Source organism: Mya arenaria, chromosome 10 (assembly GCF_026914265.1).
Source record: "Mya arenaria isolate MELC-2E11 chromosome 10, ASM2691426v1".
In the NCBI taxonomy this organism is placed as follows: Eukaryota; Metazoa; Mollusca; class Bivalvia; order Myida; family Myidae; genus Mya; species Mya arenaria.
The window spans coordinates 35,553,082-35,571,298 of record NC_069131.1 but is presented as its reverse complement, the minus strand read 5'-3'; the positions used below and the strand labels follow the sequence as shown (position 1 = coordinate 35,571,298).

General features: G+C 34.6%; 1 protein-coding gene across 1 annotated transcript; it reads right to left on the bottom strand.

Annotated features, from left to right (window-relative positions):
- Nucleotides 1–3,061: 3,061 nt before the first annotated feature.
- LOC128206622 (zinc finger protein 346-like) lies at nucleotides 3,062–17,181 on the bottom strand. The gene is made up of 7 exons (XM_052909207.1): nucleotides 17,133–17,181; nucleotides 16,074–16,118; nucleotides 14,993–15,191; nucleotides 9,102–9,278; nucleotides 8,533–8,724; nucleotides 7,563–7,649; nucleotides 3,062–6,718 (listed from the first exon to the last, which is right to left on the bottom strand). The coding sequence occupies exons 3-7, from the start codon at nucleotides 15,168–15,170 to the stop codon at nucleotides 6,561–6,563; spliced, it is 792 nt and encodes a 263-aa protein (XP_052765167.1). The 5' UTR covers nucleotides 15,171–15,191; nucleotides 16,074–16,118; nucleotides 17,133–17,181; the 3' UTR covers nucleotides 3,062–6,560.
- Between the last annotated feature and the right edge of the window lie 1,036 nt (nucleotides 17,182–18,217).

Genomic DNA, 18,217 nt, shown 5'->3' with positions numbered 1-18,217 from the left:
TATAATATCTTTTTTACATTATGATATCGAAATTGCAGGTTTCCAGTTTTTTGTATCTTAGTTTTAACCCTTCTTATGATTTGCCACACCTTGTTTTGTCATTCAAAAAAGCATATCTTTATTAAAATATGAGATAGTTCCTTTAAAGCTGCACTCTCACAGATATACAATTTTTATAACTTTTTTTATTTTTTGTCTCGGAAAGAGCATTTTTTGCGTAGATATCTGCAAACGAAGGATACTTGCTGACAAAAAATCAAATCGTACATGTTCATATTTCCGTTCTAAAAATAATGTTTAATGGCATCTATTATTTGTCAGTAGTCTTACATATTGTTGGGTTTCCATGGATTTTCGCCAAAATGGCTCGTTCCAAGGCAAAAAAATTAAAAAGTCAAAACGTTCAATCTGTGAGAGGGCAGATTTAAGGTATCCAATGTAATAGTTAGCTTGGCATTTCCACAATTCACTGGAAGAAACATTGAAACATTTGAGTACCTGCAGATTGGGGCGTGGCTTGACTGAAAACAATGTAAAGGCCGAGTATTACGGGATTCTGCCGTTCTCAGGTGGTATTCAATATTTGTCTCAAATTAATCAAAGAAAGGTGAAGCTAATCGGATTGCTCGATAGAAATAATGGACATTGACAGTGGATGGAGTCAATGAAAAATGAACGTTTTATTGACTAAAGTTGCATATTTGAAAACCATCCCTGGTTAAACATCTTCTTAGGATTTTTGTATGTCTTATAAATGAAAATGTGACCGTCTACGCCATCGTTAGATCAGAAGAAGGTGTAGGCTAAGGCCATCATTGCCTTAAGGTAGCTACGCCCCTGGCAGCCAATATCATATAACACTTGGATAGGTTGTCTACATGCTGTTTAAGGCTAGTTTGCACATTTAAATGAATTAATTGGTTAATTATTTTTGGATAAATACTGACCAATCTATAAAATATATATTGGCTTACTTTGACCAAACCATAGAATAAACCTTTTTCTGCAGTTGGCTACTGATAACCCCATATAATGAAGGCATCGTGTAAATGACTTGCCGATTACTGATTCGTATAGCAAATAACCGAAAATATGTCTATTATGAATAAAGGTAGTGCGGTTTGTTTTTGGTCGTTATTTCAATTGAAATTGAACGTAAAAAAGGCCTTTTTGCAACATTTTAAGATCAAGAAAGATTATTTTAAAAAAATGCATACGAAAACCTTTAAAATAATACCATACTAACACAGGGTTATTGTTCATCGGACACCTTAAAGGGACCAGACACCAGATGGTCCCAAAGTTGACTAATACAGTATTTCCTCAAAACAAGCTAGAATTGGCAATGGGAGATAGTAGGTGGCCGGTAATACATAGAGGGTAATTGTTTGTTTCAATGTTTCACCGAGTGAGCACCAAATTTTATATTTCATGAGTGGCGCAGCCACGATTGAAATATTTACTTTTGTGGTGTTCACGAGGTGGAATATATTGCTATCTTACACTGAAACAAACTAATTGTATACTAATTGCCTAAAATTGGAATTATTAGTCATTTAATTACATTTTTTTATAGAAAACGCGTCAATTGGTAGGCGCACGTTACGTTATTTCGGAAATGACGTCTTTGAAATTGTGTCCCAGCCCTGTGCGCGATGACGGTTGATTTGAAACTGAGAACGGGCTTAAATTTTAAAACGTTGAAAACAATCAATTGATATTTTCACTGTTTCAAACAGTGAACTATCAGATTTATTTCATTGATAAATCTTTTTAAACCATCGGAAAGCGAATAATAAATGATGAAAAGAATGAACGCAACAATCATGCTGCTGTCTCATCTGAGTTTATCCGTTTAAAAATAGTGCATAGAGGTTTTCCAGTTTAAATCATATCTTTTTTAAAAGTACAGACAAGCCCAGTAAATATCGCATCGGAAAAAAAGCGCAAAAACTGTGAAAGATGCATGTTTCGTGAGCGATGTGATACACCAGTAAGTAAGATGTAATGCATTGTACACAACGATGTGAATTTTATGTAAGTTTCTGACAATTTTCTTTTTTCTTGCAACTGTATCATCTGGTGTCTAGTCCCTTTAAAGAATGCTATTGTCTTTCATAAAAGACAAAATTTGGCTGAGCACCGAATATTTCGTTCGGACCAAGAAGAGACATTATCTATATTTGTATACCAAGACCGACCGCTTTATTTTTGATTAAATACAATACCATTAAACTATTGTCACCCGATAACAAACATAATATTACATTGTGCTCATGGTGTATAGCACTTAAATTCCAATAGACCTTCAGAAAATACGTCATAAATAAGCTAGGGAATAAAACTTGAAATCGCCTGTTCAATACGATGTATAACAATACACTATACTTATTTTCCGATATCGATCTGTCCTTGAAATAGTACAGCAAGTGCATGTATACTGTAGTCTTAAAAGGCAGAATAAAAACGAAGACTGTTTATAAACACATATTTATTTTGTTTCACAAATTAAATAAACACTTTAACAATACTTCAAATAACTGACATTGTTTATTCTTAAAAATATATACAGCGTCTTTAAAATGCCTACAAATATTCGTTTTTTTCAAAAATGAAAATTCATTTTTATTTCTTAAAACATAATTTAAGCTCTTATGTTTAGAAATGTGCATTACATTTATAAAAAAATAAAATAAAATGTGTTGTTTCATATTATATAGTTCATATATTATTGTTTCATATTAGACATTTTAATCCAGAGGATTTGAATTAGTCTTTTGTCTGTAAATGGAAATAAAAGACAAACTTTAAAGAGCCATAACTCTGTAATAAATATACGTAATTGAGTTTGTTATGTTTAAGATGATGTATCACATGACTATACCACTTGATATAAAAAAATAAGTTATTATTGCTACTCCAGTGTTTTTTGTTGGTACAGCAATTGTGTCCTTATTATAATTCATACATGATACTAATATCAGCCATAAGCCCACCCCCTCCCCCCAAAAATAAGAGAAAGTATTAAAATATGTTGGCTCATATCAAAACAAAACAAATGTAAGTTAATCAAATAAATGATGAAAGTTTATTAAATCAAACTATTTTGGATAAAAATTGTTTGAGGTGTTAAAAATTAAGGTTCCTTTTTATAGTATCTAGTGGATGTTTATGACAGGGAGCTGGTTTGATGTTCTGTACCATGTAAAGTTAGTTGTGTTAACATGTATCCACAGAGAAACATCAAACAAATCACATAAATAACACAACAAATCATTCTTATAAGTAATCAAGTACACTTCAAATAGGAAAGTTAAAGCAATCTAGTGGTGCAGTGGTTTGGCTTTCACCTAAGCACTTGTGGGTTGGAGTCCCCCCAGTGGGATTTCAGTGAAAGTTATATTAACTAATATCAATGATGTTGCTCGCAAGTGGGTCTTGCGGATTTTTGGAAACTGGAGAGCTCAACTCGCTGATCTGGCTTGGTATCCACCAACCAAACTAACATGTACCAAGACAGGAATCGAACCTGAGACGCCTTGGTAACCACTGCGCTAATCGGACAACTATGGGTATGCTTTCTTGTCCTCTCAAAATAATCATAACATTATTAAACATTCACGAAAAAGCTTATACAGTCAAACCGTGTTGTCTCAAACTCATTTGACTCGAATTTCTCGTTGGCTCAAATTGGATGTAAAGGACCCATTGCTTTTTACTGAAGGTAAGAATTCCCGCTTGGCTGGAGGTATTTTCACTGGTCCCCCAGGGAGTTCCAGCCAACAGGCTTCGACTGTATTCATTATTCCAAAAACATCCACAAGGGTATCAAGAAAAACATAAAGATGTAACAATCTTTGATTAAAATCAAGTAAAAAAATAAATATTCAATAAATACAACTGTAAACACCATCTCAATAATAATCACTATTACCACAGTACTTCTTCAGGCTTAAAATCATCGATAAAATCCATCATAACAAACAAATTACTTTACTAAAACAACAGAAAACAACACCCCGATGTACACATTTGTATTACAATAACCCTGATACTTCTTAGGGTCCCGGATTAAAATCAGTGATAAAATCCTTCATAACAACAAATGCTTTACAAAATATAAAAATATGTACAAATAAATTACTAGATTCACAATTTACTAATATATCTTAGTAACAAGTCAATAATACAGAAAATAAATATCATTATATGTTCCTCTATTCAGGATGCCATTTTTTGGTCATTAAACTTAGTTGGTAGAAAGCAAATGTTTGTATCTGCCTCTTTATTTAATGTTATTTAGTGGTCAGACTAAAAGCCACTAAGAGTAACCAAGAGACTTAAAGCAACAAACAACCAAGAAAAGTAAAACCTATGTTTCAGATAGGTGATAGAAATATGATATATATCTGTCGACCACAGACCACCCAATCTGTTGAACGCCCAATTGGTTCACCACCCAATCCGTTTACCCAATCGGTTGACCACCAAATATGTTGACCACCCAATCTGTTTACCCAATTGGTTGACCACCCAATCTGTTTACCCAATCGGTTGACCACCCAATCCATTTACCCAACTGGTTGACCACCCAATCCATTGACCACCCAATCTGTTGACCACCCAATCCGTTGACCTTGACCACCCAATACATTGACCATCCAATCCGTTGATCACCCAATATGTTGACCACCCAATCGGTTTTCCACCCATTTGGTTGACCATCCAATCAGTTGACCACCCAATCGGTTGACCACCCAATCCTTTTATCCAATCTGTTCACCAATCAATCTGTTGACCATCTATGTAAATTGTCAAATCATAGTTCAACATTTTGATCACATGATACAGCAACTTTTCTCATTGTACAATTTATTCGGCATTTTGCCTTTAGATATGGCTCACCTTTATAATTTTACTAATGTAAACCAGATAAAATGCAGCTTCAACATTTTAAATTGTCATCAATTGAAGAATAAACTCTTCACATGCAGTATGTTTGACTTGGGAAGTCTCTCAAGTTGAAGTGTTTAATAGATCCTTCTTGTCTGCAGTCCTTACAATTTAAAGCTGCACTCTCACAGATATACCATTTTTACAACTTTTTTATTTTTTGTCTTGGAAAGAAAAAAAATATTGCCTAAATATCTGCAAACCAATGATTTTAGATTGCTGATAAAAAATCAGATCATAGACTTTCATATTTCCGTTCGAAAATTAATGTTTTATGGCATAAACTGTTACAAACAGTTTAAGGAAAATACATAAAACATCAATTTTTGAACTTAAGTATAACAATCAGCGATCTAATTTTTTTTCAGCTGTCTGGTTTCCATGGATTTTCACAAAAATTGGCTCGTTCCAAGAGAGTGAAGCTTTTAAACTTGATTCTAACAGACAGGGCTGGTATTCATTAAATATCTTAGGTCATTCCATAACTTAAAGTCAAGTAAGTAATGTATAGTCACTTCACACATGATTTGATTTAACTCAAAAATTTCTTAAATAATTTATTTTCTTAAATTTTATGTAATAAATTTTTTTATACATAATTTTATGTTAAACAAAACTTGTACTTAAAGATGTGACTTTGAAACTTTTGAGAAATTGACTTAAGTTAAGAAATTACTTAAGATGTTTTTAGAATACTGTGCCAGAAATTTTACCCTACAACATGTAAGTGGCTAAGCTTGGCTTAGTAAAGAGCAAATTTTTAGCGAGCCAAACGGACATTAACTGTATAAGTCATGCAGGGTTTGCTGGCTTGTGCTAATTTCGACCACTGTGTTTGTAAGAAAACTCAAGTGTGTCATTTGTTGAAAATTCATCATCCATCCATCACTGGTAGCATCACAGTTCAAAGACACACCACGCTCATTAGGAAATGTGTCACTTTGTGTATATGATGCCACCCAAAACTTGTCCCTTTACATGTCAAAGACAAACCATCTATTCTATATTAGGACGCTGGGTCACTTTCTCAATGATTAAGCAAAACATCACATGCCAAAAACACACCATGTATGTTAGGACACTGTGTCACTTTGTGTATATGATGCCACCAAAAACTATGGCATTACATGTCAAAGACAAACCATCTATATTAGGACGCTGGGTCACTTTATCAATGATTAAGCAAAACATCACATGTCAAAAACACACCATGTATGTTAGGACACTGTGTCACTTTGTGTATATGATGCCACCAAAAATTGTGGCATTACATGTCAAAGACAAACCATCTATATTAGGACACTGTGTCACTTTCTCAATGATTAAGCAAATCATCACATGCCAAAAACACACCATGTATGTTAGGACACTGTGTCACTTTGTGTATATGATGCCACCAAAAATTGTGGCATTACATGTCAAAGACAAACCATCTATATTAGGACACTGTGTCACTTTCTCAATGATTAAGCAAAACATCACATGCCAAAAACACACCATGTATGTTAGGACACTGTGTCACTTTGTGAATATTTAGGCCAAACATCATTAATTGAATCACATGTCAAAGACAGACCATGTAAATTACAAATTTGTGTTATCTAACATCACTTGTCGTAAGTTAAAGGTTTTAATTCTAACGGGGAAGTGGTGGGTGGGATAGGCGGTAGTGTCTCTGAACTTGGAACAAACGTCTTCTTTGCTGCTGATGCTCCCTCTTCCTGGGACTTCCTGGCCTGTGCAACTTTCTTCAAGTGAGCAGTACCTGGAAGGTTAATCATTATTATTCATTTTATCTACTGATAAGCACTTAGGCCTAAGAACCTATTTTAAAGCCTCCAAGCCCTGGCTGAATCCACCCAACTATAATTCGTTAAAAGTATGTTGCAACACACAGTACAATATCTATTTATGGCATTAATTCTATGTTTATGATAAATTTATATTGCAACAAGATTGCCAAATGTCACAAAATATGCCCCTCCCAATTTCAGGACACCAAGTTTGGAGATAAGTGGTTGTATGTTAAGCCAAATTTAGAGAATGGACATTGTAAATACAGTTTTTGCCAGTTCAAGGGTCATAACTCTTGAGAAGCTGAGGGGACATGGTTGGGAACCTGATCAATATATTCTGCCCATACACATTCTGACCAGGTTTGGTGAAAATTGGAAAAAAGGCTTCTAAAGTAATTGAGCGGTCAAGACCAATTCTAGGTAATTTCTACAATTAAAGGGCAATAACTCTCGAGTGACTCCAGTGATAGGGCTGGTAATTAAACTTGTAAGAGATAATATGCCCATACACATTCTGACCAAATTGATAACTGGACAAAGATTTACAGTTATTGATCTGACAAGACTGATTTGAGGCAATTTCTATAATTGAAGGGTGATTACTCTGGAATGACTGGAGCGATATGGCTGGTTATCAATCTTGTCCAAGATATTTTGCCAATACCCGTACTCATTTTGACTAAATTTTGTGATAATTGAAAAATTGATGGGGGGGGGGGGGGGTGTTATGATGTCCACCTATAGATACAAAAATGAGCAGGAGGGATTTTGTCCGCTTCCCTAATAAAATAGTAACTAAACTTCCATGTTCACCTTCTCTGTGTTGGTCGAGCTGGACAGGGGAGTTGAGGTTCATGTTGCAGAATCCACAGAAAAATGTCGCCCCCTTCTTTATCTCTTCTAAAAGCAAAAAAGACAACATATGTGATTAAAATGTTAATTTAAAAAAAGAAAAAGATAACTGGTAAGCCCACTTGCATCTAAATAGAGCATCCCTGGGGTTCGATTCCCAGTCTTTGCTTTCTAAAGTTTGGATTGTGGTCACCAACACAGATAAGTGTGTTTTCTACCAGTACTCTGGTTTTCCCCCGCAACACTAGACCACACTCTTGCACAGCATTGTGCAAATGGGAGTGACTTAGCATATGAAGACATATTTAAGGCAATTTCTATAATCAAAGGGAGATGACTCTCGAGTGACTAGAGCAATATGGCTTTTTATCAAACTTGCTGCCAATCCCTTATTCCCCAGGCAAAAATCCTATTTTATAAACAGGTACATGTATATAAAAACCTTAACTAATAGTTAAAATCATGCAAAGCCTCAATATACCTATATTCAGCATCAGGCCACTATAGATTAACTGATAGATTATCATCCAATTGTTTTTTTTTTAAATGGGGGTGGGGTTGGGGACTTTTTATTATTTTTACTTTACTTAGATCACTGTTTCACCTTTGAGTAAGTGGTCATGCTCTTTCCTATTGCATGGTCCCTTATGCGATAAGAAATACCATATACATGTGTTTCTAGATGAAATTTAACAATTCTCCTTTTTTACAAGTGAATGTTATACATTGACACTGTACATACATGTATGAATAAACGCTGTTCCCAGACAGTACCAGACTTATACGCAAATACAGACTCTACATCAACATTTTAATTTGAGTCAATTAAATTTAAGGGCAGCTGAACAAGGATGAGGCTGGGGAGGATGAATCTATCTAGCAATTAATTTATAGTTACCTAAGAACATACAAAAGTTAAAAGCGAACATGCCTGCATTTTCATTCAGTTTATGTAAGGCCCACTTATTCTTGTGTTTCTTCCCAGACAAGTGCTGGTCCTCGTGTGAGGCTGACGTGTAATCAACGTTACACACCTCACATTTCCGCCCGTACGTCAGCTTTTTTGATGGCAGGGCTCCAAGATAATTGGCCTTCACAGCATTCATTACTGGGTCAGCATTTGCTGGAACGAGAAAATGGAACCAAAGCTGTTTACTTTACTTCACTTTATCAGTTCAATTTGTAGCTTATTTTAAATGTGCAGAAATAAAGTGGAATAGATAAATAAAACAAAACATTGTCCAGGATTTGGGTTAAAGAAAGTTTTGGAAGTATATTACTCCCTAAAAACTTCCAAAAGTAGAGTCCTTGGAAGTAAAAGCACTATTCCGGAGAAAACATCAAAAAGTGAAGGCTTGGAAGTTTAGAATATCAAAAACCGTGTGTCATTGTTACTTTATGGCCACATTTTCAATAAGTCTTGAAGTAAAACGATTTTACTGAGTCGGTTGGGTAACCGCAAACAAGATTTTCATACTTTACACTAGATACCATACTTACTAGTGCCCAGGATCTCTGCTGGTGTGGGAATAACAGGAGCGGGCGGCTGGGCACTCAGACCTTTGACCTGTCCTTGAACGTTAAGCCCAAATTGACCTCGACCTTGGCCTGACACACCCTCTCCTGTGTCAGCCGCTGCCTTCACAAACTGGCCACCATAGCCTGCTGCAGGTGTACCTTTAATGGAATACATTTAACTTTTTATTTGTGTAGGGAATCAGTTCCCGTTTGACTACAGATAATCGGTTTCACTCAAGTAACAGATTATCAATAGTACAATCGGTTTTTGACAATACCTTAACTGTAATTTCACTCTTGTACAATAACTTGTAATCCTTAAGTATGCTTACGTTATGATTGTGTATGTTTGAAGTTATTTAGTGTTGTTGTTGCTTTGGGCCATATTTTTAATAACAAAAACTGAACTCTTAGGAATGTATAAATGTACTCTTAAAGAAGAAATGGGCAGACATTAACTGAAGTGCAAATAAAAAGGACAAAGAAAAACTACTTGCCCGTTCAATCAATGATTGATCATGACCTACTAAAATCGATTGTCGCCGATTTCAGGCCATACCAAACAATTTTCGATTATAATTAATCATCGGAATATCACCACTTTTTATTCAAAACTTTCTATCAGAATTTCAAACAAGTAATTATACGTCTTAAGTTGAACTAGAAATGTGTCCATAGGACACGGATGCCCCCACTTCGATTTTTTGTCACATTTCTCAAGTCTTTTTTTGCAAATAAAGGGCCGTAACTCCTAAATGACAAAAGCGATTTCCATGGCTATCGAACTTGATCAAGATATTATGGTCACAATCATGTATGTAAAGTTTGGTGAGGATTGGACACATACTTTTCAAGAATTAGATTGGAAACATATATTTTTGAAGTATTTTTGGCAAAAAAGGGCCGTAACTCCTAAATGACTAAAGGGATTTCCATGACTATCGAACTTGATCAAGATATTATGGTCACAAACATGTGTTTAAAGTTTGGTGAGGATTGGACAAACGGTTTTCAAGAATTAGATCGGAAACAATCTTCGGGACGTACGTACGTACAGACAGACAGACGTACGTACGGACAAGGGCAACCCTATATGCCGCCACTTTGTGGGGGCATAAAAAGTGCCGAAATTGCAATTTCCTAATGCAAGGATTAACAGTCAGACCGTCAGCTAAACACCTCATCAAATTAAGTATGAGGTAGTTCATGGAACTATGCAGCCATAATATATTATCTTCATACAAGTCTATTCAAAATAAAGTCGAACCCCGTTAGCTCGAACTCGCCCAAGGCTTAATTTCCTCCTTGACTCGAACTGGGTGTAAAAGACAGATTTCTTAAAACTGAACGTAAGCATTGGTATTTTCGCCAATCCCTGGAACTTTAAGCCAACAGGGTTTGACTGTATAATTTTTTTATTGATCAGCCAGTTAATTAATTGAAAACTGGTAACTATCAAATTTCGTTGTTTAAGTATTTAAATATATTAATGTGGAGGCTATTCATTGCCAAAAGTCCAGACGTGTAATTCCCACAATGTGCTTCTTAATCGTACTAAATATCTCTTACATTTGTCAATGTAGACGTGCTATTTGTTGTTTCTATTCGTCAGTTTTTCCGTATTGATTTGTCATTTGTCATTATAGTAGTCAAAATGTATATTTGTCAGATCTACCCTGTATAAACTCACTAAAACATAGATCGTATAACTTGCCTTTAACAATATGATGATGTAATTTAGAAAGCCGAATCATGCATATGTAAAACTGCAATCTTACAGTCGACACTCGCATTCGTAAAATGAACATTTGCAGTCCAACAAGTCCAGGTTTACAAAAGTCAATTGACAAGTTCAGAATTACAAGGATAGACGATTTCGCCTATACCTTATATGGTAAATGTCACCGGAAGAAACGAAGGTGAATGGGCGGAGCTAACGAATCAGATTTTCTTTCGTTTATTTCCGTCGAATCAAGCAAGGGAGATAACATCTTCGCCTACCGCCTGTAAATTCCCGGTTGTAAGTCCGAGTACTCTCTCTTTATTTCACAATAAAAACTAAAATTAACTTCATCTTTTATTTTATTTTGACGATCAATGTTCCTAAATGGGTTATAAATCACCATATTATTTAGTCAATTGCAGTTGGGTGTATCTGAGCTGGACTCACGGACCCAGATTTATACTGCCACTGTTAGTTGTTTTTTTACTTATATACCCAAGCAAGCAAAAATTGTCCATTTATTATATTTACAAGTGGACCATGGGCGGGTCATTCAGTGGGGAGGGGGAGCTGTAGGGCCTGTGTCCCCCCCCCCAGTTGGCCCGCAAGTAAACTTAAAGGTTAATTTTTTTGTCAATATTTCTCAGAAAAAGATACTTAATTACGCCATAATGCACCAATTCAGACTAAGAATATTTAAAATATTCTAGGGGGAGTACCCCTAAACCCCACTTCCCACATTTTAAACATATTAATGTCATGCCCACTCGAGGGATCATGTCCAAAAAGTTGTGCCCCTAAGTAACGCCCCTCTAACGCAAGTCCCTGTTCAAAACCTGCTCCAGCAAACCCACGAAACTTTTGATGGACATCATAATGATATCCACCTAGTTTTGTCTGATTTATCTGTTATACATTTACTATCTTAATAAGCATGTATGGTGTAAACGTGTAATTGCCATACATCATTGAAACAAAATATCCATGTGGATGGAAGAACAGCCCTCCAACCCACTTGTGTCCCCCAGTTATGAATTACGGGATATGCCACTGTGAACCATAATAATCAAGTGGGGGATTTCAAGAACATGAAAAAAAGATATCGTGAGTCTTAGATTAGAAAAACAAACGCGCGATTTTTCCCCTCCAAAAGGGCTAGGTCCGCTTCACCTAAATGTGAAAAAAAGCCCTGACTGTTGAGTGTGGGTGGGGTATAAAAGGTACAAACGCGCGATTTTTCCCCTCCAAAAGGGCTAGGTCCGCTTCACCTAAATGTGAAAAAAAGCCCTGACTGTTGAGTGTGGGTGGGGTATAAAAGGTAGCAGCAAGTAATAATTGTTTATTAGCAATAAATTGACTTCATCATTAAAATACTTTATTAATCACCTATAAAATAATATTCGTTACAGTATAATGTACAAGTTATATGAAGTTGTAATCTAAGTGTATTTTATCCATACAGTTCCAGCTACCAGGTAAGAAACCTCTGGGGCATCTTAGTGAATAATTTCAACTTAATAAAAATTTAGATTTTTTTCTTCGTAAATTTTAAATTATCTAATATTACTTGCAATCTTAAACATTGCAAAAGGGCAAGAAAGTGTCCTCTAATGGTAGAATTTAAAAGTGTTTATAGTAATTTAAAGCTGCACTCTCACAGATTGACAGTTTTGACAACCTTTTTTTTGTCCCAGACTCAGCTGATTTTGGCAGCAATGCTTTCTATACAAATAATAAGATTACTCACACTAAAACAGATTTAAATTGTTTGGAAAACTGCCGACATTTTTCATTTTTCTTAAAACGTTACTGTAGTATCACTTTTAGCCATAAAACATCAATTTGCGAACGTAAAACTGAAAAACTGTATCTGATCTTTTGTCAGCAGTCTTATACCACTGGTATTCAGACATTTACACAAAAATTGGCTAATTCCAAAACAAAAAATAAAAATAGTTGTCAACACGGTCAATCTGTGAGAGTGCAGCTTTAAAAGAAAAATAAGACAATGGGACTTTTCATTCTTGAAGTATAATTTAATGCTAATGACTTACATTTTGTTGTATTTGAGTCAAGTATCATTTTGCATACATCTCATTTCATGTCATATGTGCGTATTAATTACTATTATATAGACAAAAACATGTTGTTATATCATATATTATTTTATTTGACATGAAATAATTTATAATCCATCCTGTTTCCAAATCATAGTCCATAATGTCATAATATAGATGATTCGTAATGTCCATAATAAGGTTTGCAATGTCCAAATTATTGGTCCAAAGAATCCATAATTGGTTTAAATAGAGCCGAGTGATAGCGGAAATTTCCGAAAGACTAAGGAGGAGTTAAGACATGGTTAAGGCGGAGTTAAGACATGGTTAAGGCGGAGTTAAGACATGGTTAAGGCGGAGTTAAGACATGGTTAAGGCGGAGCTATCTATAAATAAAATTAAATTCATCTCGTAAACATGTTCAACTGCGAATGAAAAGTCACCACCATACAATGTACTTTGTAGAACTACAAACTGAAATCTGTCTTCTACACACCGCAATGTAAAACTCGGCATGTGACTTTCACAGAATGACGTCTGTTGAATAGATGCAACGAGAATAAAACTCCAATTGGTACAATGAAAAATGAAAATGTGCAGTGTAAAATGTAAACATACAACCGATGAGTTGGCGGTTGTAAAATGTAAATTGGTAAATCATCAATGTTACAAACATAAAATACACACATACACGTCTGGACTTTTGGCAACGAATAACCTCCATATATTAAGGCTTAAAAAAAAATACTTCTGGTTTGGGTTACCAAATCCTACCTACGACTTAGGCACTTATTTTTACCGCCTCTGCCTTACAAATTGGGAAAAAATGTCGCCTTTGGGAAAAACACAACATCAGGCCAAAATAGCTTAAATGATGGCAAATTTACATGTAACTTTTTTATGCATACATTATGCTGTGAAGGAGTAAGTATTGTCAAGATTTTGTTTAATGAATAAAAAGGCAATGAATATCTTGCAATATAATGTAATGGACATTTATCAAATTGGGAAAAATATATAAAATTTTGGGGAAAATGGACAGTTTTTCACAAGGGGAAACAGCCTTTAGAAGGCAGTAAATTGCACCAAAAAAAATCACTGGCACTTACCATAAACCTTTAATTATTCCTGTGTTAAAAAAAGAAAAACAAATTTCTTTTATTTTATGATTATTTTTTTAAAAAGAGACAATATAAGGCCTGAAAAAAAAAATTGTTTGGTTAGGGTTACATCCTTTTCAAAAATAGGTAGGGTAGGTAGGCTTTTTATTTTTTTTTATTTATTTTTTTTATTAGGCTTTATATAAGAATGTCATTTTCATCATTGGAGAATGGTGTTAAAGTTATCTTCTATATAAGCAATTAAGGTTTTAAACAACATATTTAAAAGCAAAAAAAAAAAGAAAAATTTTTTTTTTTTTTTTTTTTTTTTTTAGTTTTTCAATTTTTTTTTCAAACTGACTATAAAAACGTTAGGGTCGGCGCCTATTCCGTAGGTAGGGTCGGGTAACCCGAACCAAATGTATTTTTTTTTAGGCCTAAGCATCAGGGTCGGCGCCTATTTTGTAGGTATGGTCAGGTAATCCAAACCAAAATGTCTTTTTTTAGGACTTGTCTTGAGTCAGATGATATTCAGGGCTTCCGTTAAAGGAAGTTTGGAAGTATGTTACTCCCTAGAAATGGGTTAAAACTTTCAAACTTAATTCCTTGGAAGTACAAAAACTTACATAATTTTGAAGAAAACTTTCGAAGTCAAAAGCTTCGAAGTTCAAAATATCAAAACCTGGTGTCAATATTACTTTTTATATGCTCACAATTTCAATCAGTCTTGAAGAAAAATAAATTTTCTGTGAATTTGGTAAGATATAGCTTCAAAATTATTATTTTTTTATCACAGTATTTAAAAAATACTGGAAAAAAAAGAAATTATATTCGGGGAACTTAAACTTCCAAATTTCAGTGAAAAACTTCCAATATTGATAGTCAGGAAGTTCAAACTTCCAGTTTTAAATTCTTAATGGAAGCCCTGAACAATATTTTACTCTAATATAAATTGCCATAAACAGGTCAATAATAGAAAAATGCAAAACATACTACTGGTACTGCTCGGTGGCATGGCAGATTGGTCAAACTTTTCAGGCAAATCTCCCAGGGCTTTCAGCTTCTTCAGGTGTTTTTTTCCTGTGATGTGGTCCTGGTAATTAGCCGGGCCTGTCATTGAGGTGTCACAGGTCTCACAGTGGAACATTTTCTGATTGCTCCCGGTACTCATTGTGAAAAATGTGTCCCTACACTGTAAAAATGTTTTGAAGCTGCACTCTGACAGATAAACCGTTTTTTACAACTTTTTTATTTGTCTTGGAAAGAGCAAATTTTTGCGAAAATATCTGCAAACCGATGATAAAAAGATTGCTGACAAAAGAGCAGATTTTCATATTTTTGTTCAAAAATTAATGTTTTATGGCTTAAACCATTACTAATGGTTTAAGAAAAATGCACAAAACATCAATTTTTGAAACTTAAATTTAAAAATCTGCAATAATTTATTTTGTATGCAGTCTCATATAACTGGTTTCAATGGATTTTCGCCAAAATTGGCTTGTTCCAAGACAACAAAAAAAAGTTGTCAAAACATTCATTCTGTGAGAGTGCAGCTTTAAACAGATTTAGAGAGGATAGATGTAACCTTGATTCAATCCAACTAATTGTTGGTGTACTGATCTTATTTATAATTTTTGATACGGAAAATCACTCACACAAGGATTATAACAATCCAGACAGTAATGACTAACTATTTAGACTAAGCCAGAGATCAGCCACTAACCCAGTTATCAAATTAAAAAACCTGACTCCATTTTCATGGGCTCCGAATAAAGTGTTCCTAAGGGGTCAAATTTTAGTTTGATAGAATTAGATCTCGAACACTTTCTTATATTAACAACAAAATCCGGAATCCTGCCCTAAAGTGAGTATTGATCATGTTTTAAAAATGTATATCGAAACTAAAATATTTTATTCTTTTGTAATTTAAGTAATTTTATATACATATGACATGATTGGTACCAGTATCTTAATTACCTTTGGAATGTAAACGTTCAACTAAAAATGAATAGTTCCTTACCATGAATAAAGTTGTTTGCACAAAAAATGTATTATACCAAAAACCCTGTCTTACCTGACAGTTGCCCGTATTCTATGGCGTTCTTTTTGTGCAGGATTACTGAAATAGTTATTCCCAGGGTAAGTTAAATGTGATTTTGTAAAAAAAAAAGGAAAACTTTTGGAGTCTCCTTATACTCCTTACCTAATGAAAAGTGTCAATACCTGCTGAGACGTTTTTAAAGCACCAGTGATTGATAGTAAAGTTAACCTTGAAGGAAAAGTGCGCCAGTGTGGGGGATCAAATCCCAGACCGCCGAAATACTAGCACAGAGCTCTAACCAACTGAGCTAACCGAACTGCTGGTTCTAGCCCACATACAATATAATAGTTAACAGACGCTTGATATGTAACTAATATGTCCAAGAAATATTGAAATCAGAGACCAACTCACATACTGGTATGATATATTGAATTACACTGATTTAAAACAAATGCTTGTACTAAGATTATTTAAAAAAACACAGAACTTTCCGAAATTTGTACGGTCAAAAAGAATAACGAATAACAAGTATGTAGGAACATAGAATAAGGGACATAGACAACATCGGGAAAAATATTCGATTAAGTACACCAAGACCATAGGCGACGGAGACGGCATAATACGATCAGCAACAAGGAAGTTAAATATTAAAGTACAAAGAGAAGTAGTACTATGAGATGATAATGGCTTATCAATAAGTCAAAGTACAACGAGAACTTCGGCATCTATACAAGCTAAAAATTTGATAACAACAACGAAGACATAACAACAACGACATTTTGGTCTTGAAGTCTGTTAACCCGTCAAGTGTACGTTTTGCCCTTGAGACCTATTCGTCAAAAAGGATAGTGTTACTTTAATACTAATTCACTGAAATGACTTCTGAGTGGCAGTTAGACCACAATTAAGTGTCTTGAATTAGAAGTATCGTAATATCCGGATAAACTATTCGGACAATTTTGCAATTGCATTATTTTTTCATGGCCAGCTAAGCTATGATACACAAATACTGTTCTAATAAAGATGTACATTGGAAATATCAATAAAGCTGTACAATCAATCATATAAGTTCAAAAAAGATGCAATTATTACCTTATTTTATTTAAGGCAATTTAAAAGGCTGCGCTAATATACGGTAAAGGTTACAGACAACAGTTTTTTTTCCGTTACATATTTTCTTTTCGCAAGGTTCTGCTAGTCTGGGTTACCTGCCCTTACCATTTCATTATAGGTACGCTGGGTACCGGACAAAGGTTCTGCTGGCATGATTGCAATCGGAAAATCTCGGCCAGTATCTGACAGTAGTTTATAACTCGAAACTTGCCGGGTTGTTACTAGCTACAATAATGAGCGATCAGGGATACTTTTTTATTATTTTGACATTTCATGTGTATCCCTGTAACCAGTCTGCCATAGTCTAAAAATTGTCAAAAGACTGGTTGACGGCCATTTAGGTGGACTAGGTTGTTACGACTGGTAATTGACAAAGGCGCCGTATCTGTCAGACATTATTAAATACAATTGTGTTGCATACATAACACAATAACTTTTCAAGGTAATCATAAATAAAACACAAAACTCCGTCACTTTTATACACAAAATGCATGCTGGTTAGCGACCCCTTTTCGGCCGGAAATGGAGGTTTTTCCTATGCTACTTTTGACACAAGATAGCTATTACGATAAAACTTTACACCCAGATAGGTCGGCCTTTCCGACAAAAACTGTGTAATTTGTTTTTATAAATAGCTAGGGATTCCGAATATTCCTACGTGCAAAGTACCCCTATAATTTCGCTAAAACAAGCCCCCTACTGTACCTATTATTCGCCCACCCCATAAATTCGCTGTTCATACAATGTTTTCATATATTTCTCTCTAAACTATATCTTTAAACATCTTTATTTTATTTGACAAGTCTAGCGACCGTTTAAAACGACAATTGATCAATAAATATAATATGTTAACTATTACATACTGTTTATGTATGTTTAAAATGATACAGCACCTACTCGTTAAGCCACCTCTTTGCAGAAATTGAAAAAGCTACCGGGATTCCTTCTTAAAACATGACCTACACTATGTATGGTTATGTATAGACTTCCAAAGAGGGACAACGCATGTCCGTACAAGAATGTAATCATTAATTCAAATTTGAGTTGCTTCCCTTAGACAAAAA